The 27,636-nt window shown below is 47.5% G+C and overlaps 2 protein-coding genes and 1 long non-coding RNA gene across 6 annotated transcripts in view; 1 reads left to right on the forward strand and 2 right to left on the reverse strand.

Moving 5' to 3' along the window:
• The window catches only part of LOC147098007 (electrogenic sodium bicarbonate cotransporter 4-like), a 156,410-nt gene extending 145,922 nt beyond the window's left edge, over positions 1-10,488 (forward strand). Inside the window, exons 26-27 of the mRNA XM_085971204.1 lie at positions 6,249-6,319; positions 9,639-10,488. Coding sequence (XP_085827330.1) covers positions 6,249-6,319; positions 9,639-9,798 — 231 coding nt within the window. The 3' untranslated portion in view covers positions 9,799-10,488. The remainder of the gene's footprint in view (positions 1-6,248; positions 6,320-9,638) is intronic.
• Positions 1-21,217, reverse strand: part of LOC147098009 (uncharacterized) — a 32,970-nt gene extending 11,753 nt beyond the window's left edge. Inside the window, exons 1-2 of one of the 3 annotated variants that reach the window (XR_015074257.1) lie at positions 11,332-21,217; positions 1,616-1,838 (exon numbers count right to left, since the gene is read on the reverse strand). This is a non-coding gene — a long non-coding RNA (uncharacterized LOC147098009). Of the gene's footprint in view, positions 1-1,615; positions 9,078-11,331 lie in introns of those variants that run through there. The other 2 variants (XR_015074258.1, XR_015074256.1) reach the window with 2 other exon arrangements.
• Positions 21,218-21,376: 159 nt separating this feature from the next.
• The window catches only part of LOC147098010 (bifunctional methylenetetrahydrofolate dehydrogenase/cyclohydrolase, mitochondrial-like), a 41,781-nt gene continuing 35,521 nt past the window's right edge, over positions 21,377-27,636 (reverse strand). For both annotated transcript variants that reach the window (XM_085971202.1, XM_085971203.1), the window contains exons 7-8: positions 26,309-26,434; positions 21,377-21,627 (exon numbers count right to left, since the gene is read on the reverse strand). In XM_085971202.1, the coding sequence (XP_085827328.1) occupies positions 21,503-21,627; positions 26,309-26,434 (251 nt within the window). In that variant the 3' untranslated portion in view covers positions 21,377-21,502. The remainder of the gene's footprint in view (positions 21,628-26,308; positions 26,435-27,636) is intronic.

Below are 27,636 nucleotides of genomic sequence, written 5' to 3' on the forward strand. Positions count from 1 at the left end.
CTCTTAGCAGAATCACTGGATAATAGTTGGGACTGGGAACCTCGGCCGATCTTTTCCCCTCTGCTCACCAAGGGCAGAGGCCAATTCAGGCACCCCTTCCACCACAACGTCTGGGCCCTCCCTGATCTTTACGAGCAAAGCCCACTAATTTCACTGAACTTTAAAATCCATTGGTGCAACTACCTGGAAAAACTGACTGTGTAAAGTGTTTCTAGCCTGTCACAAGCGAGGTCATTCAGAACTTTACACGCCTCAGAAATATAAAACAATACAATAAACAAAAGGCGCGCAGCCGGCCAAGGGATTCCAATTACCTCTACTCATGACCCGAACCCCACATCTGGATCATCGCACAACATGGCCTTTATTTGGAAATTGTTGCCAGTCATGAGAAGCTTTTATTATGAGGAGAAATGACAGAAACAGAAGGAAAAATTGCAGGGATATGGGGAAAGAGCGGGGGAGTGGGACTAACTAGATTGCTCTTCGAAAGAGCCGGCGCAGACTCGATGGGCCGAATGGCCTCCTGTGCTGTACTATTCTATGATTCGATGAAACTGGAGTTCTTTACATTGGAACGAAAAGAAAGTTGAAAGACTTGCATTTATATTGCGCAATTCACGACTTCAGGGTGTCTCAAAGCGCTTTACAGCCAATTAAGTAGTTAGTGTAGCCACTGTTGTAATGTGGGAAACCCGGCAGCCAATTTGCACACAGCAAGCTCCCACAACAGCAATGTGATAATGAGCAGATCATCCGTTTTAGTGATATTGATTGAGGGATAAATATTGGCCAGGACACCGGGGAGAACTCCCCCTGCTCTTCTTCGAAATAGTGCCATGAGATCTTTTACATCCACCCAAGGGGTTTAACGTCGCATCTGAAAGACGGCACCTCTGACAGTGCAGCACTCGCTCAGCACCGCACTGGAGTGACAGCCTAGATTTTTGTGCTCAAGTCTCTGGAAGAATTCTGATCGTGTTTCCAGGACCAGATGGGCCGAATGATCAGCCATGATCGCATAGAATGGCGGAGCAGGCTCAAGGGGCCGAATGGCCTACTCCTGCTCCTATCTTCTATGTTTCTATGACCATTCATACCACAAGGCATCAATTTGCCATGTGGAGAATCACAGGTACAAGACTGTATTCTACCATCCCATAACACAGTAGCTTGGTACAGTGAGGACAGTTTGAGAACAAACCTTCAGATTACTGTGACTTCTACTCTTTAAGATACTTGTCACTTCACTTCGTTGCCAGGTTCAAGATAATGATACTGTATCTGTTAAAGTTCTAAACCTTCTGCCTGAAATTTTAGGTTTCCTTCCAGCCCAAGATTCGCCCTCCCTCAGCACTTGTAAAGATTCCTATGGAACTAATTGAACCGCAGAACAATGGCTCCCAGGGCCCTGCTAGTGAGTAAAGTGCTCAATGACTGCTGCTTGTTATTAAATGTCTTGACTGGATACTCAACTAATCAACTCCTCTCTACCTCACATTTAAAGCCAATAACCACTTTCATCTTATTAAAACCCTTTAACAATTTAATCATCTCTGCTCCACATTAACGATTGAATCTTTCAGCACACTCACTCAACTATTGGATTCCTTACCTGAGTTTAGCCATTTCTTTGCCTTGTTCATTTTCTCCCTCTTCCCCTTTTTGTTGGCTGCAGTTCCACAGGCACGTTGCCAAGGTGACCAGTTTTCCCCCTGTCGAGCTCTGTGTCACTGAAGCTAATTGCAGTACCCTGGTACCACCCTGGCCGAGGTCAATCTCTTATGTTGTCATCGTGTGTCACTTGACAGTTGCCACTCAATTTTTGAAGGCATTAGCTGCAAACAATAATTGGCGTGAATGAGAACTTGATGACTTCATGATTAGCATATTTGCTAAATGCACCAGTTTACCTCAGGTAATGAAGAACGAGCGTTAACGTTTAGATCAGAACATGAAGATTATACTGTGTTCCGTAAATGTAACAGTGACCTCGTTGGGAATAATATGTTTTCTTTAGAGGTTCTGTACTGACCTGCAGAGCCTACCATATTTTTTGGGAACTAGAAAATAGTGCACAAAGAAAGCAGATATGAAAAACAGATTGTTGTAGGAACCAAATTAGACTCAGACTTCAACCATAATCAGGCGATACTTGTAGTCCCTGAAAGATTTTCTTCAACAAAATATCAGAGACCACTCTTGAACTCAGTCACAAACACATAGATGTACTTCAGGCCTTTACTGCTCACCCTAGCATCAGCTTGTGCACAGTTCAGGGCTTTGAGCTCTTCAGGGTTACCGTGATGTTCAAAAAGAGGAACCTTATTATCTCACCCATGCTTTCTAATAACAAGATGAATTCACACTGCCAGTCACTCTTGTATTGCTGATTCCACTAGCATTCATTAACTGCCTTCAGAGCATTTCACCTCTAGCCTTTCTCTTTCATTGACATTTCTGTCGTCATTCTGCTCTGTTCTTCACAAGCTCCAGATATGCCCATCCTCCTCCTTCTCTTCCTCCTCCGGACCTCCTCAATCTGTTGAAATGAAGAGTCCGAGTTAACTCATCATTTCACAGCTCGAACTGCTTACATTCCTCGGTCTTTCTAGTGCCACCTAATCATTACTGTACTTGCTAACTTATCTCATCTCCTTTCTCAATTTGAAGGAAATCATAGGGTGAAAAGAATTTGTGACATGTTTCATAGGGAGTTGTTGTCATTGAAAGCAATGGGTGATAGGGGCATTTTATTTTTGGAATAACACAGAAACTGCTTGAAATACACAGTCAGCGTCTTAAAGATAGGTTAACACACTAGGTGGGACCCTTCACCAGAACAGTTTCACCTGAACTGTTAATCTTTTACTTTCAGATGCTGGCTGCGCAGTTTTTTTAAATCCGTTCCTGGGATGTGGGCATCGCTGGCAAGACCAGCATTTATTACCCATCCCTAGTCGCCCTTGAGAAGGTGGTGGTGAGCCGCCTTCTTGAACCGCTGCAGTCCGTGTGGTGAAGGTGCTCCCACAGAGCTGTTAGGGAGGGAGTCCCAGGATTTTGACCCAGCGACGATAAAGGAACGGCGATATATTTCCAAGTCAGGATGGTGTGTGACTTGGAGGGGAACCTGGAGGTGGTGGTGTTCCCATGCGCCTGCTGCCCTTGTCCTTCTAGGTGGAAGAGGTCGCAGGTTTGGGAGGTGCTGCCAAAGAAGCCTTGGCGAGTTGCTGCAGTGCATCTTGTAGATTGCAGCCACAGTGCACCGGTGGTGGAGGGAGTGAATGTTTAAGGATGCATTTCCAGCATATGTGTTTTCTTTATTTTTTTTTATTAAGATCCTAGCCAAAAAGACAGGCCCATAACATGGCACACTCGGAGGCTGAAAAGAGCAGGAGAGATAACAAGGTAAATCAAGAAGTTGTGATTAAATGTCACTAAGCTTTTTTATCTCTCCTACTTTATTTTTGTCTTTTGCTGAAAGAAAAAATAAAACAGATGGAAAAGGGTGCGGGCCTCTGCTAACCTTGGGCAAAATCGTCTCAACCCAAATGATTCTATTTTGACAAAGGCAAAACACTGCGGACGCGGGAAATCTGAACTACAAACAGAAACTGCTGGAAACACTCAGCAGGTCAGGCAGCATCTGTGGCGAGAGAAACCGAGTTAACGTTTCAGGTCGATGACCCTTCGTCAGAACTGGAAAAAGCTGGAGATGTAACGGGTTTTAAGCAAGTGTAGGGGCAGGGAAAGGGGGGAGGGGAGGAAAGAACAAAAGGGAAGGTCTGTGATAGGGTGGAGGGCAGGAGTGATTAAATGACAAAAGGGGTGATGGTGCGAGGCAACAGGGGAATGGTAATGGGACAAGTTAAGAAACAAAAGATGGGTCTGGAGGAGGTGTAAATGGGATAGCAGAATCATCAGCAACTGCCATTCATAAAATGAGAACCGTGATTATGGTCTGAAATTGTTGGGTGTTCAATTCAATTCAATTCAGTTTTATTTGTCATATATGCAGCAGACGTATGTACTGCACAATGAAATGTTGATTTTTACGAGTCCTCCCAACATTGGAATAAATATGACATAACAATGATAAAAAATACTAATAGAAATACAGTAATAATAAATAAGGCAACAGTAATAAATAATAATAAATTATTCGTTCATGAGTCTTATGGCCTGGGGGTAGAAGCTGTTTCGAAACCTGTTGTTACAAGACCGTATACTTCGGTATCTCTTACCGGACGGGAGCAGGGCAAAGAGGTTGTGGCTGGGGTGGCTCGCGTCTTTGATGATTCACAGGGCCTTCCCCCGGCACCTCTCGGGGTAGATATCCTGCCTAGTCCGGAAGGCTGTAAAGTGCTTCATCGAAAGATGAGATGCTGTTCCTCGAGCTTACGCTGAGCTTCATTGGAACCATGTAGGAGGCCGAGGACAGAGAGGTCAGAGTGGGAGTGGGGCGGAGAATTAAAATGGCAAGTGACAGGAAGCTCGGGGTCACGCTTGCGGACTGAGTGGAGATGTTCCGCAAAGCGGTCACCTAATCTGCGTTTGGTCTCCCCAGTGTAGAGGAGACCGCATCATGAGCAGCGAATACAGTATACTAAATTGAAAGAAGTACAAGTAAATCGCTGTTTCACCTGGAATATTTTACGGATGTAACCGGTCTTAAGCAAGCACAGAGACAGGGAAAACAGCTTTGCTGAACTCTGCTGTTCTTGAAATTGCCTCCTCCCCTCCCCTGCTTTCCCCGCCTCTGTACTTGCTTAAAACCTGTTACATTTTCCAGTTCCGATGAAAGGTCATCGACCTGAAACGTGAACTCTGGTTTTCTCTCCATAGATGCTGCCTGGCTGGCTGAGTCTTTGCAGCATTATCTGATTGTATTTTTATATTGATTCTCAGGATGTGGGCATCGCTGGCTAGATCAGCAGTTGTTGCCCATTCCCAGTTGCCCAAGAAAGGTGCTTGCTCAGAGTGCAGTTAAGAGTCGGCCACGTTGGCCTGGGGCTGAATTCCCATAAAGGCCCAGAGAGGGTAAATCCGGCAGGTTTCTGGTCTCCTTACCTAAGGAAGGACATACTTGCCATAGAGGGAGTGCAGCAAAGTTTCACTAGACTGGTTCCTGGGATGGGGGGATTGTCCTATGAGGACAGATTGAGTAGACTAGGCCTATAGAGTTTAGAAGAATGAGAGGTGATCTCATTGGAAGACATAAAATTCTTAAGGGGCTTGACAGGGTTAATGCTGAGAAAATGTTTCCCCTGTCTGGGGAGTCTAGAACCAGGGGTCACAGTCTCAGAATAAGGGGTCGGCCATTTAGGACTGAGATGAGGAGAAATTTCTTCACACAGAGGGTGGTGAATCTTTGGAATTCTCTACCCTAGAGGGCTGTGGAGGCTCAGTCGTTGAGTATATTCAAGACAGAGATCGGTAAATCTTTGGGAACAAAGGGAATCAAGTGATATGGGGAGAGTGCAGGAAAGTGGAGTTGAGGTCGAAGATCAGCCATGATCTAATTGAATGGCGGAGCAGGCTCGAGGGGCCGAATGGCCGACTCCTGCTCCTAATTCTTATGTTCTTCTGTTTCCTTCCTCTCTATTACTGCGGGGACATTGTCGGGTGAAGCCATGTCTTGCCAGAAGGTTTGCCTTCATGCTTTTTTTCCAGATTTCTCACGTGACCAATTTTCCACAAAGTGCAACTTACTGATTTACAAAATGTCCCGCTCTAAACCTTGAGTGGAAGGTCCGACTCGGTGTCCCCTTCCCCTGTGGCCTTTCCTAAAATGTGTTCTGCCGCATCAGTCATTTCATCGAATTGTTTCTTTGCATATCCACCCTAGCCATCGCCTACGTCCCAGCCTTTCACCCTCAACTCAGATGATGACAGAAAGACGGGTATCAATGTCCCGTGTGACCACATGGGCAGCAAAGCTTCCCTCCCGCAAACCAAGGGATTTCACATCATAGGACTCAGGCCAGTTTGCAGGAGCACAGTGCTTCCCGCTCAAGCTGCCGTGAGTCACACGGCTGTGATTCAGGGCAGTGCGGAGCTGGACCTCGTTGCTTTTCCATAAAACAAGAAAGTCGGCTGATTTATGCCGGCTGGTTGCTTGCACTGTCCTCCGCGGTGCTGTTGGGCATTGGGCATGTCAATCAAACCACGCCCAGTTGAGAGGTACAACACGGGGTCTTGTTTAATGTCTTTACTTCACCTGACCTGTGAATGTGATTGTTTGCCAGGAGAAAGGTCCTCTAGCTGGAGCTATGCGTGCTGAAACAGCGCCAATCAACTCTGATTTGCCCGATCGCAGGTACTCACTGCTTTTCTATTTATTTCTCTCTTTTTAAAAGATAATAAAGCAGCGCTGAGCTTCCAGGTACAAGCTCGCGGTTTTTGCATTGATTAGATTTCTATTTCTACTCTGTTCCTCTGTGTGCCCAGAGTACAGAACATAGAAACAATCACTTTGGGTATTTCCAGCATTTTCTGTTGTTATTTCAGATTTCCAGCATCTGCAGTATTTTGCTATTATAATAGAAACAATCACTTTGGGCGTGATCTTGCCAGCCCTGGGGAGCGGGTTTGGAGGCAGAATTTGGGGGTGGGTGCCCAACCCGCCTCCGTGCCATCTTGCCAGATGACAGATGAAACGTCATACGCTGACATTCTCTGCAACCGGCTTCCCCTTAATTGACCTGCTAAGCCCACTGGGCGGGCTTAACAAGGTCAATCAAGGGAAAATAGCGTGGGTTGGTCAGAAGTTGATGGAGGCGGGACTGAAACCCGACAAGTGGGAGTCCCGCCTCCAAAAGCTCCCCATTGGCAAAATCCAGGCCATTCTTTTAGTTGTTTGTATTGCAGTAAAGAAATTGCCATTTACCTAAATAACAGTGACTGCAGTTCAAAAGTAGTTCCTTGGTCAAGAATGGAATTCTAGGTTCATTCACAAGAGGAATAGGGGGAAAAATTTCGATTGGTTAGCGCCTCCCATTAGCGCCTCTGGGGGTTTTAGCGCCGCCCACGAAATTCAACTGGCGGTTTGCGGTGGCGCTAAACACTACCGCCACAATCTCCTGTGCCCAGAGATCGTGACGTCATCCAAGCGCATAGCGCCTCGGACCAGAAATTGATTCTCGCCCCCTGCCTCAGCGCCTGCCGCTAGGAACAACAGGTAGAGGGGGATGGTTTGCAGTCAGCTGGGAGCTGAGGGAGCGCTATTTAAAGGCGTGCGCTTCCTGTTTTTTCCACAACCACAACAGAGCCTCCAATGCCTGGGTCACTGAACCGGCGAGCTCTCTCCCTGGGCCTCTGAGCAGCCATGATATTCCTGGTTGAAGAACTGCACCTCCTTGCAGGCCCAGGTCACAAGCAGCAATGATCAGCGTGAGGCTGTGCAGCGTGATTGAACCTCCCCTTTAAGAACTGGAAGGCACCAGTCTGTCTGAGGACTAGGTGATTGTCAGCGCCTGGGCTTGAGTAGCGCTCTGAGGTAACGCCCTGTTCCCCGTCATTAGCGCCCTAAGAGAAGTGTGTAGCGCTTGATTTAGCGCTCCAATCACCTCCAGGGGTGCTGGAGACAAATTTCACAGTTGCCGGCGCTAATTTGCGCCGGGCGTTAAAGTTTGCGGCCGGCCGATGTTAGCGCCCCAAAATGATCGACACCTAATTTTTCCCCTATAAAATATAAACTATTTTTGTTCGGTAAGCATGTCAAGGGGTATGGAGCCAAGGTAAATGGAATTGAGGTAGATCAGCCATGATCTAATTGAATGGCTCGAGGGGCTGAATGGCCTCCTCCTGTTCCATTGTTCCTAAAAGCCAAGAGGTAATGATGAGCCTGTATAAAACTTTAATAAGATTTCAGTGAGAGTACCGTGTGCAGTATTGGGCTCCATAACTATAGGATGGATGTTGTTGAGGCTTTAGGAAGAGTGCAAAGTACATTCACGAGGAGGCTGCCTGGTATGAGGAAATACAATAATAAGAAATGTTGAAAAATTGGGGCATTTTTTGTTAGAATAATGCAGATTATAAGGCAATATGATAGAAGCATTTAAAATGGTGAAAGGATAGGACAAGGTACATAGAAGCAGAAAATGCTGGGAATACTCAGCAGGTCAGACAGCATCTGTGGAGAGAGAAGCAGAGTTAACGTTTCAGGTCGATGACCTTTCATCAGAACTGGAAGAGGTTAGAGATTTAACGGGTTTTAAGCAAACAAAGAGGACAGTGTTTATTTGCAGCACCAAAGTTCTGATTGGTCCTCTTCGATGGACTAGACCAGATTTCTGATTGGTCCCCTTGGAGGACAAGACATACTCAGTAGTTTGTCTGGAATGTGTAATTAGATCCTGCCTGCCTGAGTAATCAACTTTGCAATGTATAATTTGACCCATTAATTCTGACTCCCAGGCTCCAGACAGAGCTCACAGTACTGCTTTCAGAGAACAGACAGGGCTCACCCTCACGGGTTAGGACCTGAAACCCCCTGCAAAAAATTCCTGAATCCCCCAACAAGTTCCGAACTTTTTCCCTCCACCTTCTCCCCCTCGACCGAGTTCCTGCCCCCCCCCCAACCCGTAGATGGGACATTGTGTGTGGGTCATGGATTATTAACAGGTTTATTGGGTATGAAGTGAATAGTGACAGTGTCATGACTTCCGGATTTCGTCCAGTCCAATGATGTCACTTACCACACAAGCCGGGCTTTCCGAGAAATCAACCAGGTCTAGGGGGAGGACAGGGAGAACGTGGTGCGGGTATAAAGGGGATGGGGTTTGAAGAACATGATCCACGTGTAACAGAGGGGGGAGAACGTGATCCGTCTTCCCACTGGATCACGTTCTCGCTCTCATCCATCCCCCACTTTAGACCTGGATCATGTTCTTCCCACATTCCCACGGTTCTCTCCAGGCTCTTCCTCAGCCCCCCACCCCAAGTTTCTGACCTTCTCTCCACTCGATCCCCTCTCCAATCGCTGCTCCAATCCCTTCTGCTCTCTCCCCCCTCGATCCATCTCCTCTCTCTCCCCGCTCCAATCCCCTCCCCTCTTCGATCCTTCTCCTCTCTCTCCCCGCTCCAATCCCCTCCCCTTCGATCCCCTCTATCCCCCTTCAATTCCCTCTCCCCCCTTCGATGGTAGTAGCAAATCAAATCAAATCAAATGTCAATATCTAAGCCAGATATCCAGACCAAAGCTTCCGGTGTAACAGTGTGGATATCTTGTAGGCTGCCTGCGAATTTCCTCTGAGGGCAGTGCTCAATGATGTGCTCCAGGGTCTGATTAGGAGCTCCACGGTCGTATGATGGGGACGCTTTAATCTTCCATCTATGGAGAAGGTGGCAGCATCTACCAGGACCGGTTCGGAGGCGGTTGATTGTTGGCCACTGTTTGCGAGGAAGGTCTGGTCCTTTGATCCTTTGTTCCGACTGTTACCCTGGGTGAGACCAGCTCACTCAGCTCAGGCCAGGGACTGAGACTGGGACTTTTCTTGTCTACAAGACTCTGTAACACACTTGACAGTGCGACTACTCACGGAGCTCTTTGAGGTGCTCTCAAGGTAACGCTTTAGAGTAAAACTGTGTGTAAACGAAGAGAATAATGTTTTCTTCTCTAAATCTCTCCACAGTATAATTTTACACCTCAAGATTTCTTGCCCATCCTCCCCTGCTTTCAACTTCTCCCGGAACGCCATATGCTCTGTCCCACAGGTCAAGATAGAAATGGAGTCCGATTATGATGGCACAGAGAAGGCTCGGAGAGACGTGGGCGGTGAGACCACTTTGTAGCCTGGTCTGCCGTAGCTTTAGAACGCAATGACAGGTCCTACCAGGAACACTCTGTTAGCACATGGACCTCGGGAACTGTTGATGGGCTGACAGATCAGGGCCACGACGTGAACCCTCTGAGAACTGCACTTCCTCCAGAAATAATACCAGGACTGAGTCTCTACCGCAAGTGAAGACTTCTATGCATCTATGCTGTGCTTTGGCTGTGTTGTGTAAAATTCGTTTTTAAAGGACATCGCCATTATTATTAAAGAGTAGGAAGCAACAGTTAGTGCCAGTCAGACAAGACTGCAGTATATTCCAACACATTCCAGGAATTAGGAAATTGCTTTGAGGCAATTGTAACTTTTAAAGCCAGTTCTTTTGACATTTAACTTTGATGTTGTGAAGAGGTCGAACCGTCATTTATGTAAATGCATCCTTTGCCGCCTTCTTGCCTATAAGCTTTTCTCCTTAAGATCAATGCTGTTAAGAGCAAGTTTTGCTCCATTCATTTCATCAGGATTGCAATTGCTTTTACGAACAAGTTGTTTTTAATGATATTGCACAGTGCGGGAACTGGAGGGCACTCAGGTAGCTGTTAACCATCCAGTAGTTTTATTGTAGATTTTCAGACACTCCTGGACTGTAGGTTTTCCATGTGATGTTCATGCAGTTTATTCCTATTAAAGTGGGAATACCTGATCAGAACTTAATGATTTTTCTTGCCAGATTAAGATCGGCCTACAAAAATCAACCATGTTTTGCTTTACTCCCTTTTTAATTTATTCTGTAATTGCTGTATATGAAATGACAAAAATCTGTAGAAATTACCATCATTGACAAATTAGTGCTGTGACCCTTTTTGCTGATAGTCTATCTTCATGCTGATAAGAGCATTTCAGACAGTGAGGTATCAAACGAATTGGACCAGAAACGTCCTACGATTATGCCTTCAGATTTTTCAGTGTTTTACTTTTTCCTGAATTTGGTTTTAAAGAAAAATCAGTTGACATGAGCGGCGAGCAAATCCATGCTTTTTCAATTGAAAAGTGGAACAGGTTTCAAATCAGATAACTTTCAGTTCAATCAGCGAATCCACTTTGGAAGGGAAAAAATGAAATACTTTATAAGTAAATAATAAAACCCTCACCGCTATCTTCCCAAAGTGTACGGCTAAAGGGAGTTGAATCTACAAGATGCACTGCAGCAACTCGCCAAGGCTTCTTCGGCAGCACCTTCCAAACCCGCCACCTCTTCCACCTAGAAGGACAAGGGCAGCAGGCGCATGGGAACACCACCTCCTCCAAGTTCCCCTCCAAGTCACACACCATCCTGACTTGGAGGTATATCGGTCGATCCTTCATCGTCACAGGGTCAAAATCCTGGAACTCCCTCCCTAACAGTACGGTGGGAGTACCTTCACCACACGGACTGCAGCGGTTCAAGAAGGCGGCTCACCACCACCTTCTCAAGGGCAATTGGGGATGGGCAATAATTGCTGGCCTTGCCAGCAACGCCCACATCCCAGGAATTAATAAAAAAATAACGTACCATTAGCTGCATCCTCAGCACCTGCTCCTGTTCCCTGCTCTTTCATTCAACCGTTTGCATCTGGCACTTTTGTTCTCCTGAGTTGACTCTGCCTGTCAATACAGGTAGAAGATTAAATAGTCCCAAACAGTTTGCCGACATTTGGCTTTTGAAATTAATTTTTCAGTTGGCAAATAACAGGTTCAATCATAAGATCAGAAGGCTTACCTACAAATTGGGCATGTCTGGAAATGTAAGAAAAGATTAATACATAATCTCTGTAGGTTCCCGTTACACAACTCTGTTTTGGGCTCACCTTGTCTCGTGCCCACTTTGCCAAAAGGCAAAGTTTGCTGAACTGTGGAACTGAATCCTTTAGGAGCCCGTAGCACATTATTACTTCTATCCAACAACAACAACTTGTATTTATATAGCGCCTTTAACATAGTAAAATGCCCCAAGGCGCTGCACGGGAGTATTATAAGAGAAAAATTTGACACTGAGCCACATAAGGAGAAATTAGGGCAGGTGACCAAAAGCTTGGTCAAAGAGGTCGGTTTTAAGGAGCGTCTTAAAGGAGGAAAGAGAGGCAGCGAGGCGGTGAGGTTTAGGCAGGGAATTCCAGAGCTTAGGGCCCAGGCAGCAGAAGGCACGGCCACCAATGGTGGAGCGATTATAATCAGGGATGCTCAAGAGGGGCAGAATTAGAAGAGCGCAGATATCTCAGGGGGGTTGTGGGGCTGGAGGAGATTACAGAGATAGGGAGGGACGAGGCCATGGAGAGATTTGAAAACAAGGATGAGAATTTTGAAAAATTGAGGCGCTGCTTAACCGGGAGCCAATGTAGGTCAGTGAGCGCAGGGGTGATGGGCGAACGGCACTTGGTGCATGTTAGGAGAGGGGCAGCCGAGTTTTGGATGACCTCAAGTTTACGTAGGGTGGAATGTGGGAGGCCAGCCAGTGCAAGTTTGCTCGTGGATAAGACCAGGACTGGTTTGTAGACAGGCACCAAGTCGGAGTTCCAACCTCCATTGCTACACACATCCATCAATGTACAATACGGTGGATGGCCTGTTTATGGGTCCAAAACTAGGAAAGCCCTTGCAGGAGAAACAATCAGTAAAAGCTGTAATCTAAGAGCTGGGCCTAGGATATGAAGGACTGAAGGTTCACAACAGTGGCTCATTTTGCATACACCGTTAACAATGCCAGTTCATTTGAGTAGATGAAAGGTTCATGGATGTGCTCATTAAACCCTCCAGCACACTTGCACACCATTGATCTTCTGTCGTTTAGTTTTATATATCAAAGCTTTACTGACATTTGTCAGGCAGGTGTGAGTACTGTGGTGTGCAAATGAAGCCAGCTGACGAAGACTTGCCACAACAAACCTAACCACTGGTATGGAAAATGTTCTATGATTTGCCAGCACTATATTCACGTGGGCAACTTTGGTTCAAAGCATGCCGTCCAATGCTGATGACTAAATGGGCAGCTTGCCTCAGTTGGCATTATTCTCAGGTCTGGTTTATAAGCTTGGGGGTTCGAGTGTCCGCTGTGGCTCAGTGGATAGCACACTCACTGCTGAGTCAGAAGGTTGTGGGGCCAGAGACTTGAGCACAAAAAGCTAGGCTGACACTCCCAGTGCGGTGCTGAGGGAGTGCTGCACTGTGGGAGGTGCCTTCAGTGCCAGCTGTATCTCAGTGGGTAGCACAGTCGCCTCTGAGTCAGAAGGTTGTGGGTTCAAGTCCCACTCCAGGGACTTGAGCATAAAGCTAGGCTGCCACTCCCAGTGCAGTAGCTGAGGGAGCGCTGCACTGTCAGAGGTGCCGTCTTTCGGTTGAGACGTTAAAGTGAGGCCTCATCTGCCCTCTCAGGTGGACATAAAAGATCCCATGGCACTATTTCGAAGAAGAGACACAACTTAAAAGACAGATTGTCAGTGTTTGACAGCTTCACAGAGCTGTCAAACAATGACATTTCATCTATCAAAAGCTCTTGACAGATGAAATGGCACTCGCTGACGTCACCTGTAATTGGCTCTCCCTTAATTGGCCTGCTGAGCCCGCTGGGCGGGCTTAACAAGGTCAATCAAGGGAAAATAGCGTGGGTTGGCCACAAGTCGATGGAGGCGCGACTAAAACCCAACAAGTGGGAGTCCCGCCTCCAAAAGCTCCCCATTGACAAAATCCAGCCCTGACAATGTCTTCTAAGTTGAGTCTTTACTCAATTAGAAAGCTTTCCTGAGCAGAAGGCTGCAGCTTTTGACAGTTCAGTGGCCATTTTGCTTTCTGTGCTGGTGAGCTGAGGGACTCCCAAGACCTGAAGGGAGGAAGCCTGCAGGAAGAAGTAAAGGTAAGTAAAACTTATTAAAACATTTTACACACACCTCATACACGTACTTCTCCACACTTGCACTCTTCACTCACCTGCACACCGGACATCTCGGCCCCTCTGACCTCCTGGGAAGAGGGCACGGAGGCGGGTTGGGGGCGGGATGGGTACCCTCCCCCAGATTCTGCCATTTTCCTGGCAGTCCTGCCTCCTTAACCGCCTCCGCAGGGCTGGCAAAATTCCCCCAATAGAATCATAGAATGGTTACAGCACAGTAGGAGGCCATTCGGCCCGTCGAGCCCGTGCCGGCTCTCTGCAAGAGCACTTCAGCTAGTCCCACTTCCCCACCCTTTCCCCATAGCCCTGCAACTTTTTTACCTTCAGGTACTTATCCAATTCCCTTTTGAACGCCACGATTGAATCTCCCTCCACCACCCTTTCAGGCAGTGCATTCCAGATTCTAACCAGTCCGTTACTTGGCACTGTTTCAACAATGCAACACCTGGTGGATGACTGATGTGGGAAATATAAATATCACACAGATGCCTTTGGAGGACCTGTCTCCTGCAGTATTGAAATACCACCATCAACGTGCTTTGCTCATGGCTCACTCACCCACAATAAAACTGCACACAACAATTCTCTGTAATACCGTTTGCGGTACAATACTTTTCATGCTGTGGTCTGGTACACGTCGCCTGCTGAATATCCTACGATACTCAGGAATTGGTGAGCTTCTGGCCTTGATAATGGAGGACCTTCCTCCTAACTGGGAGGGCACGGGTGATCTGTCACTCTACCAACTACCGTTGAAAAACTGTTTTGCACGCTTATTACTTCAGGTTACTTGAGGGGAAGGGGCCACTGAAGAAAATGTGACCATCGGTGAAAGAGAAATACAAGCATTGAAGGCATGTTGAGAATCTTCCATTTTTTTATTGAAAATATTCTTACAATGAAATGGTCATTATCAAATGATTTTATTTTGCCCTTAAGCCCTATTCAAAGAGTCAGAGGGGGTTATTTTGGCCAAAGGGTGAAAACAGGCACAAATGGGGCCGAGTTGCACCCCTTCCCCTCTCCCCTGCGCCCACTGTGTGGCTGCTTCACAGGCGCTCACCATTGCAATTTCTACACTGACGTCTCAGGGGAGGAGGGTAGAAACGAGCAGCCTATCCCGAGCTGTACCAGTGCCCCCCCCCCACCGAACACCAACAGCCGTGTACAAGTTCCAAGCCGGAGCTGCCCCCCTCCCACTTTTTTTTAAAATTTGTTTATGGGATGTGGGCGTCGTTGGCAAAGCCAGCATTTATTGCCCATCCCTCATTGCCCTTGAGAAGGTGGTGGTGAGCTGCCTTCTTGAACCGCTGCAGTCCGTGTGGTGAAGGTGCTCCCACACAGTGCTGTTAGGGAGGGAGTCCCAGGATTTTGACCCAGCGACAATGAAGGATCGGCGATATACTTCTAAGGCAGGCTGGTGTGTGACTTGGAGGGGAACTTGGGAGGTGGTGGTGTTCCCATGCGTCTGCTGCTCTCGTCCTTCTAGGTGGAAGAGGTCGCGGGTTTGGGAGGTGCTACCGAAGAAGCCTTGGCGAGTTGCTGCAGTGCATCTTGTAGATGGTACACACTGCAGCTGGTGGTGGAGGGAGTGAATGTTTAAGGTGGTAGATAGGGTGCCAATCAAGCAGGCTGCTTTGTTCTGGATGGTGTCAAGCATCTCGAGTGTTATTGGAGCTGCACTCATCCAGGCAAGTGGAGAGTATTCCATCACACTCCTGACTTGTGCCTTGTAGATGGTGGAAAGGCTTTGGGGAGTCAGGAGGTGAGACACTCGCCACAGAATACCTAGCCTCTGACCTGCTCTTGTTGCCACAGTATTTATGTGGCTGGTCCAGTTAGGTTTCTGGTCAATGGTGACGTTCAAGCATCTTCGGATGCTCTGAAGTCAAAAATGCATTCATAAAGCACCTGTGCATGCACAATAAAATGATATTTGCAACTGGATGGATCGGACCCTGGATTTTTCCCAATGCGGAGTATCTATTCTGGTCCATATGATTGGGTTGAGGGGTCAACCCAACCCTTTCCAGACCTAAAATGACAAGAGGTAACCTTAATTTCACCAGCAGTCACTGCTTATCTTTGCTGCCAACATACGGAGGCATCAGACAAACCCCCATCTGAATGGGCAATCTTGGTGTTTCAATGACCTTTGGTGCTGGGTTTACAAGTTTGGGTCTGGTGCGCTTGCAACCTGGTAAACGGGGTAAATGTTTCTGCAGTAAATGCCTGGTCAGCCGCGAGCACTCTGTGCTGTGCTCACAGAAACAACTGGGCTGTGTTTGAGGCCCTGCCCCACTCGAGCTGACACTGCATGTAATGGACACAAGCAAATGATCCCCTCACTGCAACCAGTCAATAGTATTTCTTCAGTACTGCTTTCTCCAATCTCAATCTTAGTAAAACAAGCAGCACCCAGCCAGAGGTTTTCAATGCACTCACAAGCTCCATTCCAATATAGATTCATTTCATTCATGCAAGATGCTGTAGAATGGAATGGTTCATACAAGCGAGAGGGAGAGATTAAAGCTGTCTACTCTGCACCAACAGTGGGGCTCCAGCCCAACCTTGGAGCACCCCAATTGCAGCATTGTGATATTTCCGCTCCCCCCTCCTAGCCATTTTTGTAACCTCAAAGTGGGCCACTTCATTCCCAATCATGGACATGCAGCCACTTGCAATTGTATTCACAACAGCCAATCCATTTTATTTCAGATGATTCCAAATCTTAGAAGAAATTTTAATCCAATCACCCTATTCAACCGCTGACCTCAGAGCTGAAAGGATGTGCGTTGCCCACTGTACCACCCTATCCCCAATCACCCGCTGACTGATGAACAGCGAGCCTACCACAATTGCTTTTAATTGGCCTAACTTCAAGGGTGAAGTATTAAATCATTACCATTAAATGCTATGAAAATTATATGGGTGTTTTTCACCTTTAAATGAATGAAAACATAAATGGTAATTGGTCTGGGAATCCCCAGTGCCGGTTTTACTCATCCTGCAGTCACTGACCGTGGAACCTTGTTTTCCAAGAAGAAACACACGATGAACTCCACGTAACATCAGTCTCTTGTGAAGTAACTAATTAATAACACTAAACACAGAATATTTATAAGCCATCATCAGGAGCAAGTGTACAGAAAATACACGGGGGCCAAAGCTTGAAATGACAAGCACTGGGGGCTAGAGGTTCAACCTTCAGAAAGACAACCTAATTACACATGGCATTAGAGAGTGGAGTCTGTCTACTTTTATCTAAAGTGACTGAAAACTATATTGGTCGTGTCTATTTGCGATTGGTCACCTTGGAGGTGAAGACCAGATTTCTGATTACCACACTCTATATAAATATCACAATACTGTGTAAAAAATAAATCAACAACGGAGAATTGCATTAAGTGAACTTGTAAGATGTCCTATTACGCTCGGAACCTCCTCATCCTTAGTTAAGGGAGCTCTTTAGCATCCTAAAGTGTTCAGGCTTGGGCTGATTAGTGGCAGGTAACATTCGTGCCACAGAAGTGCCAGGCAATAACTATCTCCAACAAGCGAGAGTCGAACCACCGCCCCTTGACATTCAACGGCATTACCATCGCTGAAACCCCCACCATCAACATCCTGGGGGTCACCGTTGACCTAGAAGGTTGTGGGTTCAAAGTCCCACTCCAGGGACTTGAACACATATAAAGCTAGGCTGACACTCCAGTGCGGTGCTGAGGGAGTGCTGCATTGTCTGAGGTGCCGTCTTTCGGATGAGGCTCCATCTGCTCTCAGGTGGACACAAAAAATCCCATGGCACTGTTTCAAAGAAGAGCAGGGGAGTTATCCCTCAATCAACATATCAAAAACAGATTATCCAGTCATTATCACATTGCTGTTTGTGGGGCCTGGCTGTGTGTAAATTGACTGCCACATTACAACAGTGACACCACTTCAAAAGTACTTCATTGGCTGTAAAGCGCTGAGACGTCTGGTGGTTGTGCAAGGCGCTATAGAAATGCAAATCTTTCTTTCTTTCCCCTCCCCCAAAAAACATTTCCACTTTGCCCTTTGCAGCTTCCTGCTCAGGTCATGTGGGACGTTTTGTTCTGCAAGAGTTATTTAAATATATTGTTGATTAACACGTTAAACATAAGAAATAGGAGCAGGAGTCGGCCATTCGGCCCCTCGAGCCTGCTCCGCCATTCAATGAGATCATGGCTGATCCAATTTTGGCCTCAACACCACTTTCCTGCTCGCTCCCCATAACCCTCGACTCCCTTGTTGCTCAGAAATCGATCTCAGCCTTGAATATATTCAATGACGCAGCTCCCACGGCTCGCTGGGGTAAAGAATTCCAAAGATTCACGACTCAGAGAAGAAATTCCTTATTAATACGGTCAGTAAAAAGTACTCCCAAGCATCCTTAGTTTTCGTCTTAAACTAAGAACTCAAAATGCAATTTATTTCACAAATAAAGCACATTTTATCTTGGAGACACCAAACAACTATCAGGAGCAGGAACCCTGATGATGTTATTCTTCCCAACCCGAGGCACAAGCTAGGCACTGAACCAGGGACATTCCAAGTTCAACGTCGTTCCTTATACTGACTGAACTATCATGGAGCTCTGGAAATTATTTTACTAGCTTACCTTCCCTGGCAACATGGCTATGACTCCATTCGGTCTGCGGTTTTCGTAATCTATTATTGAGTATGAGCCGCACAGGGCGATTTCCATTCCTGCTAATGAACTCGATCAGTTTGTTGAGAGCGGTGGCTCCTGAGAGAGAAAGCGGTCACAGCATTCACGGTTTCCTTTTTCTCTCTCCACCCCCTCCTCCTTTGCCGCCATTTTTTCCTCGCCATTCCTGAAGGCGGTAACTCTTTGCTGGAGTATGGTTTCAGATTAAGTCACCAAGTGTCCATTCCTCATGAGAGGTAGAAGACTTTTTTTTTTTATATCCGTTCCTGGGATGTGGGCGTCGCTGACAAGGCCAGCATTTAATCGCTCATCCCGAGTTGTCCTGGAGAAGGTGGTGGTGAGCCGCCTTCTTGAACCGCTGCAGTCCATGTGGTGAAGGTGCTCCCACAGTGCTGTTAGGAAGGGAGTTGCAGGATTTTGACCCAGCGACGATGAAGGAACGGCCGAAATACTTCCAAGTGAGGATGGTGTGCGACTTGGAGGGGAACTTGGAGGTGGTGGTGGTGTTCCCATACGCCTGCTGCCCTTGTCCTATTTGTGATGGAGGGGGGATAGGGAGAAGAAGCAAAGAGGGGCATTATGGTTGAGCCTTATTCCACCCTTGCTATTATACGTTATCTTCCACCAAGGTTTATAGCGATGAGGAGTGCTCAAACTTTTCCTTCATGAAGCCAAGGGTGCTGCACCCGGGATCAAACCAGGGATCTGTTTCCTCTTTAGGGACCTTTAAAAAGGGCTACATCTAACTTGACCTGTATGATTAGTACAGCCCATCATTCTCCAAGGTAACTTTAAACAGGGCTTTAGTATAAAAGGTAACCTACCTCCTACGAACATGTGGGGCTGGATTTTGCCACCCCTGGGGAGGCGAGTTTTGAGAGGGGACTGGCAGGAAAATGGCAGAATTGGGGGCGGGTGCCCAACCCGTCTCCATGCCATCTTGCCAGGAGGCGGGTAGCCATCCCGCACCAGGTCCATCTCCTTGGAGGCAGGAAGGGGATTACAGCCACTTAACTGCCTGTTAACAGGCAGATAAGAGGATTATCCCCATTTTGCCCACACAAGTGCGGGCTTCCCGAAGGCTCCAAAACCCGCCAGGGTCACCGAGGCGAGTAGAGGGTCTGCGGGGGTCCGGGGGTGGGGGGGGGCACAGGTGCGCTGTGGAGGTAAGTGATGGGCGCAAGAGTGAGGTAAGTGCAAAGTGTTAGAAAAAGTGTGCTTACCTTTCTTTCTTCCTGCAGGCTTCAGTCGGTGGGTATGCGGAGAGTCTTGCACCTCCGCGGTAGAGATGACAGATGACCGTTGCATTCTCCAATGCAACAGCCATCTAATTTCTGCTAAAGAAAGAGGTTTGCTGAGGTCTTGAATTCAAGAACATATCAAACTACAGAGAATGTCAGTGTTTGACAGCTTCACAGAGCTGTCAAACGATGACAATTCATCTGTCTACAATCTTTGACAGATGAAATGTCATAGGCTGACGTTCTCTGTAACCGGCTTTCCCTTAATTGGCCTGCTAAGCCCGCTGGGCCGGCTTAACAAGGTCAATCAAGGGAAAATAGCGTGGGTTGGTCAGAAGTTGATGGAGGCGGGACTAAAACCCGACAAGTGGGAGTCCCGCCTCCAAAAGCTCCCCATTGGCAAAATCCAGCCCATGGCATTAGAAGTGTAGAGGTGTCCATTTCCATTGCGATCAATTACTCAGTTTGCTGCAATTTATTTTTAACAAGAAGTTGTCCATTTCACTTAAGGGTACCAGGAAGACATAACCCATGACAGACCCGCTCCTCCTGGGGCAGTTAAATGTTATTGTTGGCTACAAGCAAGTACATTCTGGCCAACATCCTCTCCTCGAAAACATTGATGGTCTGGTGGCCCAGTGAGATTCCATACGCAACTCCGAGAGAAAACAACAGCATCTCCAGACCCGTAGTCTCTGGGAGCTTGTGGCAGTTTCCACAATGAGGAGGAGGAGATTTACTTTTGAAGTTTTAGCAATTTTATTTCGCAGCGCGAAGCACTCCTACCAAATGGGCATGTCAATAATATACATTATACCTTATGGCATGAAGCAATAAAATTTCAGATTTGACCGGGGAGTTATGGCTACTCACAGATTGGTCATGACATCCTTACAAAAGAGTTAGTATGCTGACCCCACAAATTAATAATTTCTTTTACTGTCGAAACAGTTGATGTGACAAAGGAGCTAAATCTTCCTGGTCCTAATTACTACTTGGTGAATATTTGCATTGTTCTGGGAAGTCAATCCCACCCAGTTAGACAATTTGTATTTCAAGGCGTTGTGTGGAATGCAAATCCACTTTAACAAGACAGTTTGCAACAGAAAGGATACATGAAAACTACGCCATAGGAAGTCCACAGCATCCAACATCAGTTGCTTCTGAAACGGAGTGCTTGTTCACATATCCCTGCACCAGCCAGCTCACCTCGCCCAAACTGTCCAGCCAGCCAGCTTTTAATGACCCACCAACTGCCCACTCGGGGTGGGGGAGGAGAATTGCCTGGTATCCACCCGGCACACACAGAACGCAGAGCCACCAGCGGAAGCTGCGATCCTGACCTTCTGTGGAACAGCACGCTGGTGCGCCAACCTCACCGGCAGGGTGTTGCAAGAGCATGGCAGAGGGCAGTCATTTTAATACATTGGCATTATTTCAGCTTCCTTTCAAACCCATTAAAAGCTGCATACTGGGGCCCTCTCCTGACATTTGTCATTCCAGGTCTGCTCATTATAACTCGGGAATAAAACTGGCTTTTTTGCATCATTTAAAAGGACACAGATAAACCCACCCCCCCCCCCCCCCCCCCCCCCCCAACAATTGACCTTAAAGAATTTTGTGTAGGAAGCCTCTCAGTAACACAAATGAGAAAATTGCACATTCCTTAGATTCTGAACCAAGGTACTCCTAAATAAATTACATTCAATGCAAAGTGAAAAAAAAACCCTCAAGCACAATATGAAAATAAATAATTGCTCAACTGTCAGCCTTTGGTATGGGAAGGTGTAAAAAAAACAGTACATTGGAATGTTTAGCGAGGGACTGCCCCATTTCTCTGTGGCTCTACCACAGGGTAACAACTCGTTCAGTTATCCCGCAGCTTCAACAGTTTCTTGGCTGCAATGATGGTGTTCTTCATCAGCATGGCAACAGTCATGGGACCAACTCCTCCCGGTACCGGTGTTATAAAACTGGCTTTCTTCTTCACCTCTGGGGAAAAAAGGGTACAGGTTAAAACGAATGTAGCAAGACCACTTTAAAAAAAAAAAAAATAATAATTTCCCACAAAGTCATGTGTCCGACCGTCACTGCAGGGCGAGACTGCGGGCAATCCAAACATGTTCAGTTAGAAGGTTCACAGGTGTAGGACTCGATCTAACCATTTAAATGCGACCGAGTTTTGATAGAGATGAAGGGGTTGTCTTATGAAGAAAGGTTGGGCCTATACTCAGAGTTTAGAAGAATGAGAGGGGATCTTATTACGATTCTGAAGGGGCTTGACAGGGTAGATGCAGAGAGGGGGCTGGATTTTCCAAGCCCCGAGGAGGCGAGCCTGCCGGTAAAGTAGCAGAAAGTGGGGGCGGATGGTGAACCCGCCCCCATGCCCTTTTACCAGGAGGCGGGAAGATGTGCTGCTTCAGGTCCCGTCTCCTGGAGGCGGGAAAGGCATTAAATCCTTTTAACTGCCTGTTAACCAGGTAGAAAAAAGGATTAATGCCATTTTACCTTCACAGGTGCAGGCTTCCGGACCTCGGAGAACCCCGCCGGGTTGGAGGAGACGCGGAGGAGGTCTGCGGGGGTCGGAGGCACCTGGAAGTAAGATGTAGGTGAGTGATGGGTGCAAGTGTGGAGTGGTAAGTATGGAAGGTGAGCGATAAGTGTTTAAAAGTGTTCAATTACCTTGTTTACTTCCTACAGCCTTCATCCACCCTGGATCGGGAGACCCGACATCCTCCTTGTTGATTTCACAGACTGACTATTGGATCCTCCGAACCAACAGTCAGCTGAAATCGACCAAGTTGAAAGGTTTGATGAGTCCTGAACACAAGGACTCATCAAACTACACAGGATGTCAGAGTTTGACAGTTTCACAGAGCTGTCAAATGCTGACATTTCTTCTTTCAAGAAGTCTTGACAGATAGCACGTCTGACGTTGACGTGATCGGTCAGTGACTTCCTCCCTAATTGGCCTGCTGAGCCCGCAGGGCGGGCTCAACAAGGTCAATCAGGGGGAAATCCCTCTGGTTGGTCAGACGAGGATGGAGGCGGGACATTGACATGACAAGCAGCAGTCCCACCTCCAACTCATCTCCATTGAGAAAATCCAGTCCTATGTTTCCCCTCGTGGGGGAATCTAGAACTAGGGGGCATAATTTCAGAATAAGGGGGCACCCTTTTAAATCGGAAATGAGGAGGAATTTCTTCTCAGACGATAGTGAATCTTTGGAATTCTCTTCTCCAGAGAGCTGTGGAGGCTGGGTCATTGAATATATTTAAGGTGGAGATAGACAGATTTTTGAACGGTAAGCGAGTCAAGGGTTATGGGGAGCGGGCAGGGAAGTGGAGTTGAGGCCAAGATCAGATCAGCCATGATCTTATTGAATGGCGGAGCAGGCTCGAGGGGCCGAATGACCTGCTCCTGCTTCTACGTCTTATGTTCTTATGATAGTCTGCTAATAAAAGAGCCCGTATTCAGCCCTTGTAAAGTTAGTGACCAGCTTCACTTGCAAAGCATCTCACTCCTGTATAACAACCCATGCCCGAATCCCCAAAAGGTTGACACGGATTTGGGTGTTTTTTTGAAACCCTACAATGAACGGTGGCAGATTTATTCATTCTATAATGTAGTCCCATTCCTGCGCCATTTCCCAAGCCGGAAGAAATTGCATGCAAAGTAAACAGAGACGCTGAACAAGTCACAAGCTAGTCAGCAACTCGTAATTCTCTAATCTAATCAAGTCGGCCATAATTTTAAAATATACAGACTTCTCCGGGCCAGGGGGGATGAAAGGTTGTATCTCAGAGAGCAAGAATTAAAATTAACATTCTAAAACTTAGCCTGCAATTTCAATGTGGGACCTCGTTTCTCTTGCACCTTGGAATGTTTTCTTGCAAAAATGGCGACTGAAATTTAATCTAATAGATATCCTACTGTTCCACGCGAACCATTTATAGATTCATAGGGGGGAAAATTCAGTTGTTTGCGCCTCCCGTTAGCATCTTAAGAGGGCGCAATGCAACTAGCGCCCGGGCGCGGCGATGTTTGCGCCGCTCGCGAAATTAACTAGACATTTTGCGGCGGCGCTAAACACTACCGCCATGATCTCCTGCGCCAGCAGATTGTGACGTCCGTCGAGTGCGCAACGCCCCGGTCCGGATATTGAGTGGCGCCCCCTGCCTTACCGCCTGCCGCTAGCAAAAACAGGTTGAGGGGAGCGTTTTGCAGTCAGGAAGGGACTGGGGGAACGCTATTTAAAGGCGGCCGCTTCCTGCCTTTTTTTGTCGGTGACATTTTTGCACCACGCATTCTGAGAGAGAGAGAGAGAGAGAGAGAGACTTCTGGAGAGATTCAACGCTGTGTGAAGGAGTTTTGGGTACTGAGCAGCACTTTGCAGGTTCATTTTGATTTGCCCTTCCTTGCTTCGCCAGCGTTTGGAGGTAAGGGGGAGGGGGGGGGGGGGGAAATAGATAAAGAAAAAGACTTGCATTTCTATAGCGCCTTTCACGACCACCGGACGTCTCAAAGCGCTTTACAGCCAATGAAGTACTTTTGAAACGTAGTCACTGTTGTAATGTGGGAAACGCGGCAGCCAATTTGCGCACAGCAAGCTCCCACAAACAGCAATGTGATAATGACCAGATAATCTGTTTCTGTTATGTTGATTGAGTGATAAATATTGGCCAGGACACCAGGGAGAACTCCCCCTGCTCTTCTTCGAAATAGTGCCGCGGGATCTTTTACGTCCACCTGAGCGCGCAGACGGGGGCCTCGGTTTAACGTCTCGTCTGAAAGATGGCACCTCCGACAGTGCAGCACTCCACTGGAGTGTCAACCTAGCTTTATGTGCGCAAGTCACCAACATCTTCAGAACCGGATCATAATCCATATAGCAATGCAGTTCCCTGTTAAAACATGGGCTAGAAATTGGTCTCGGACGGTGACGCAAAGGGGGCCGTATCGGATGGGCCGCCCGTTATACGCAGCGCCCGATATTCAGATCCACTGCAGTCAAATGTCGGGGGCCCTGATTCGATACCACCCGCATTGCGCCAGCACCCAAGACCAATGTCAAGGCCACAACGTTAACACCCTTCATGGCTTGGCGGGTCAAGACACCACATCGTCACGGTGCATACGCACGCTGGAAAATGTGCTCGTGAAGCTTTCCTGTCATCTGTATTTCTAGCAAAACCATCAGTACTTTTGTTTTGAACATGCTTACAGCATCGCCGCATAGAGCAATCTGGGCAAGCCTTCCCCAATATGCTGCCGTACCGAGTCACCGCAAGTAAAAGTGATCCAGGTATTATCCACCCGAGTTAGACAGACTGCCCAGATACCCAATGGACTGTTGGAGAGATCAGGATCAGACTGGGCTGTGTGACGCTCAGAGGTGAAGAATGAACACCAGAGCGATACACCTCCGACCAGAGCTCCCCGACACCTGAACTTTACCTCATTTTTAAAAAAAAAAGGAAAAACGTAACATTGTGGGGGAAAGAATCGGTGTAGCCCCCCTTTGGGGCGCCAACATCGCTAATTTTAGCATCCCTCCACCTGAAATTCAGTGGTAGCGCCCCAAGCAGGAGGCGGGGCACTACTGGAAGCACTCTCCCTCCTTCCTGGGGCGCTACAACTGAAGATCGCGGTGCTACATGCAACAGCGTCATGCATGTCAGCACGTAGCATCACATAATTGCAGGCCTCCCTGCCCTGATTACAGAGGAGGGGCCTAGCGCTGCACGCACCGGAGGACCACCGGGGAGCGGGGTGCCAGGAAAAGAGCCCGGCACTCAAGAGGAGCACCGGGCTGAGCGATCGCTGCCGGCACCCCCGAGGTAAAAAGGGGAAGGGGGCAGGTGCTGGCAGTCGGCCAAAATAAAAATGGTCGTCCGACACCTGCCCGTTAAGTAGCGCCGCTGCAAAAACGCCCCCGTCGGACATATCGTCCAGCGATAGGTCAGGGGGCGCAACCCAGGTTTGCGGCCGGGTCGCTGCGTAGGGCGATGATGTCATCGCCGGCGGCGCAGAGCCGCAGGGCGCTACCCGCCTTCACCAACCCCCCCCGCTGAATTTCGCAGGAGGCGATAGTGGCACCGTGCCCGGGCACTAGGGGATTTGCCCCCCCCCCCCAGGGGCGCTAATGAGGGGCGCAAATCAACCCACTTTTCCCCCCCCTTTGTTTTTAACACCTGAAGTGGAGTGAACACAGCAGCTGAAAAGCTGGCCAATAATTATACACTTCTTCATTCAAAGTCGTTTGATTCAGGTCACTTCTCATTTGAATTTGTCATTCATAAAAGAAAGACTTATGAAACAATACTGAGCAGCCTACGGGTGGCGCTGTCCAGGGAGAGTATAAATATTCGGGCACGGGCCCACTCGCAGGCTGCTCAGTATTATTTCATAAGTCTTTCCTTCATGAATGACTGATTCATGTCAAGAAGGTAATTCATTTCTTTAAGCACTAAATTCCCATTTTGCTGTTTAAATTGCTTATTTCAAATTAACGGTCAAATCATAAGTAATTTTTAAAGAGAGAATTATAAGTAGACTATATTTCCCCTTCTGCGGCTGACTACCGAGAAGGCCATTTATCAGGCTCATATCACCAGGCATTCTCCAGATTTCATTTCCTATTTTAGTAACTCGTCTGCTATCCTCCATTACCTTCAAAATCGACATCGCCAACAAGCTTGGGCTTCCCAGTGATCGGGTCCTGGATACGGTTAATACCAACATCAATGACTGCTGCTCCTTCTTTAATCATGTCAGCGGTGATTAGGTTAGGAATGCCTGCAATGCACAAGGGAAGGTGATCAAGTCACAACATTTGGAAAAGCAATATTCATTTCCCTCTCGAGAGGGCTGCCCTGTGAGCAGAGATCGCGTAGACTGGGCCTGTACTCTCTGGCGTTTAGAAGAATGAGAGGTGATCGCATTGAAACGTATAACGTTCTTGGGAGGGATTGACAGGGTAGATGCTGAGAGGCTGTTTTCCTTGGCTGGAGAATCTAGAACGAGGGGGTCACAGTCTCAGAATAAGGGGTCGGCCATTTAGGATTGAGATGAGGAGAAATTTCTTCACTCAGAGGGTGGTGAATCTTTGGAATTCTCTACCCCAGAGGGCTGTGGAGGCTCAGTCGTTGAGGATATTCAAGGCTGAGATCGATAGATTTCTGGGCACTAAGGGAATCAAGGGATATGGGGATAGTGCAGGAAAATGGAGTTGATGTAGCAGATCAGCTGTGATCTTATTGAACGGCGGAGCAGGCGCGAGGGGCCAAATGGCCGACTCCTGCTTCTATTTCTTATGTTCTTATGATTACACAACCAACTGCAAGATAGAAATCTATTTAAACAGACGTCCTGAGCTGGTGCATGTTCAGATTTTCTTTTGATATAAAAAGTACAGAATCTAACAACCGATGTTGTTCAGTGGAACTATGCCTAAATTATAAGGTCGGTTCCTTTTATATTCTTGCAATGACTAGGAGGGTTTGCACGTCAGTCAGCCACTGAATAGTCACAGGATATTGCGCCACCGAGACAGTTCCAATTACTGACCGAGGGGAAAGAACAGCTAATTTCACCAAACACAGCAGCTGGATAAACTTCAACCATTCCACCCACCCCCCCCCCCACCCCCTCCGGCAGCAGATGGGATATGACTAATGGCCTTCGTGGGAAATTTGAGCCTTAATGCTGGGGGCAATGTAATCAACCAGATACCAGGAAAAACTTAAACCTGTATTACAGATTGGGCGCTTCTGGAAATAACCTTGAGGAACTCGCTCTTAGGCAGTCCCTCGGAACCGAGGATGACTTGCTTCCACATTAAAAATGAGTTCTCAGGTGACTGATGAGTCCAATGCGGGACCTACAGTCTCTGTCACAGGTGGGGCAGACAGTGGTTGAAGGGGCGGGTGGGTGGGGTGCTTGGGTTGACGTGCGCTCCTTGCGCTGTTTGCGCTTGCTCCCGGCGAGAGACTCGAGGT

Source organism: Somniosus microcephalus, chromosome 30 (genome assembly GCF_052327205.1).
Source record: "Somniosus microcephalus isolate GS21.2 chromosome 30, FLI_Smic_1.0, whole genome shotgun sequence".
Taxonomy (NCBI): Eukaryota; Metazoa; Chordata; class Chondrichthyes; order Squaliformes; family Somniosidae; genus Somniosus; species Somniosus microcephalus.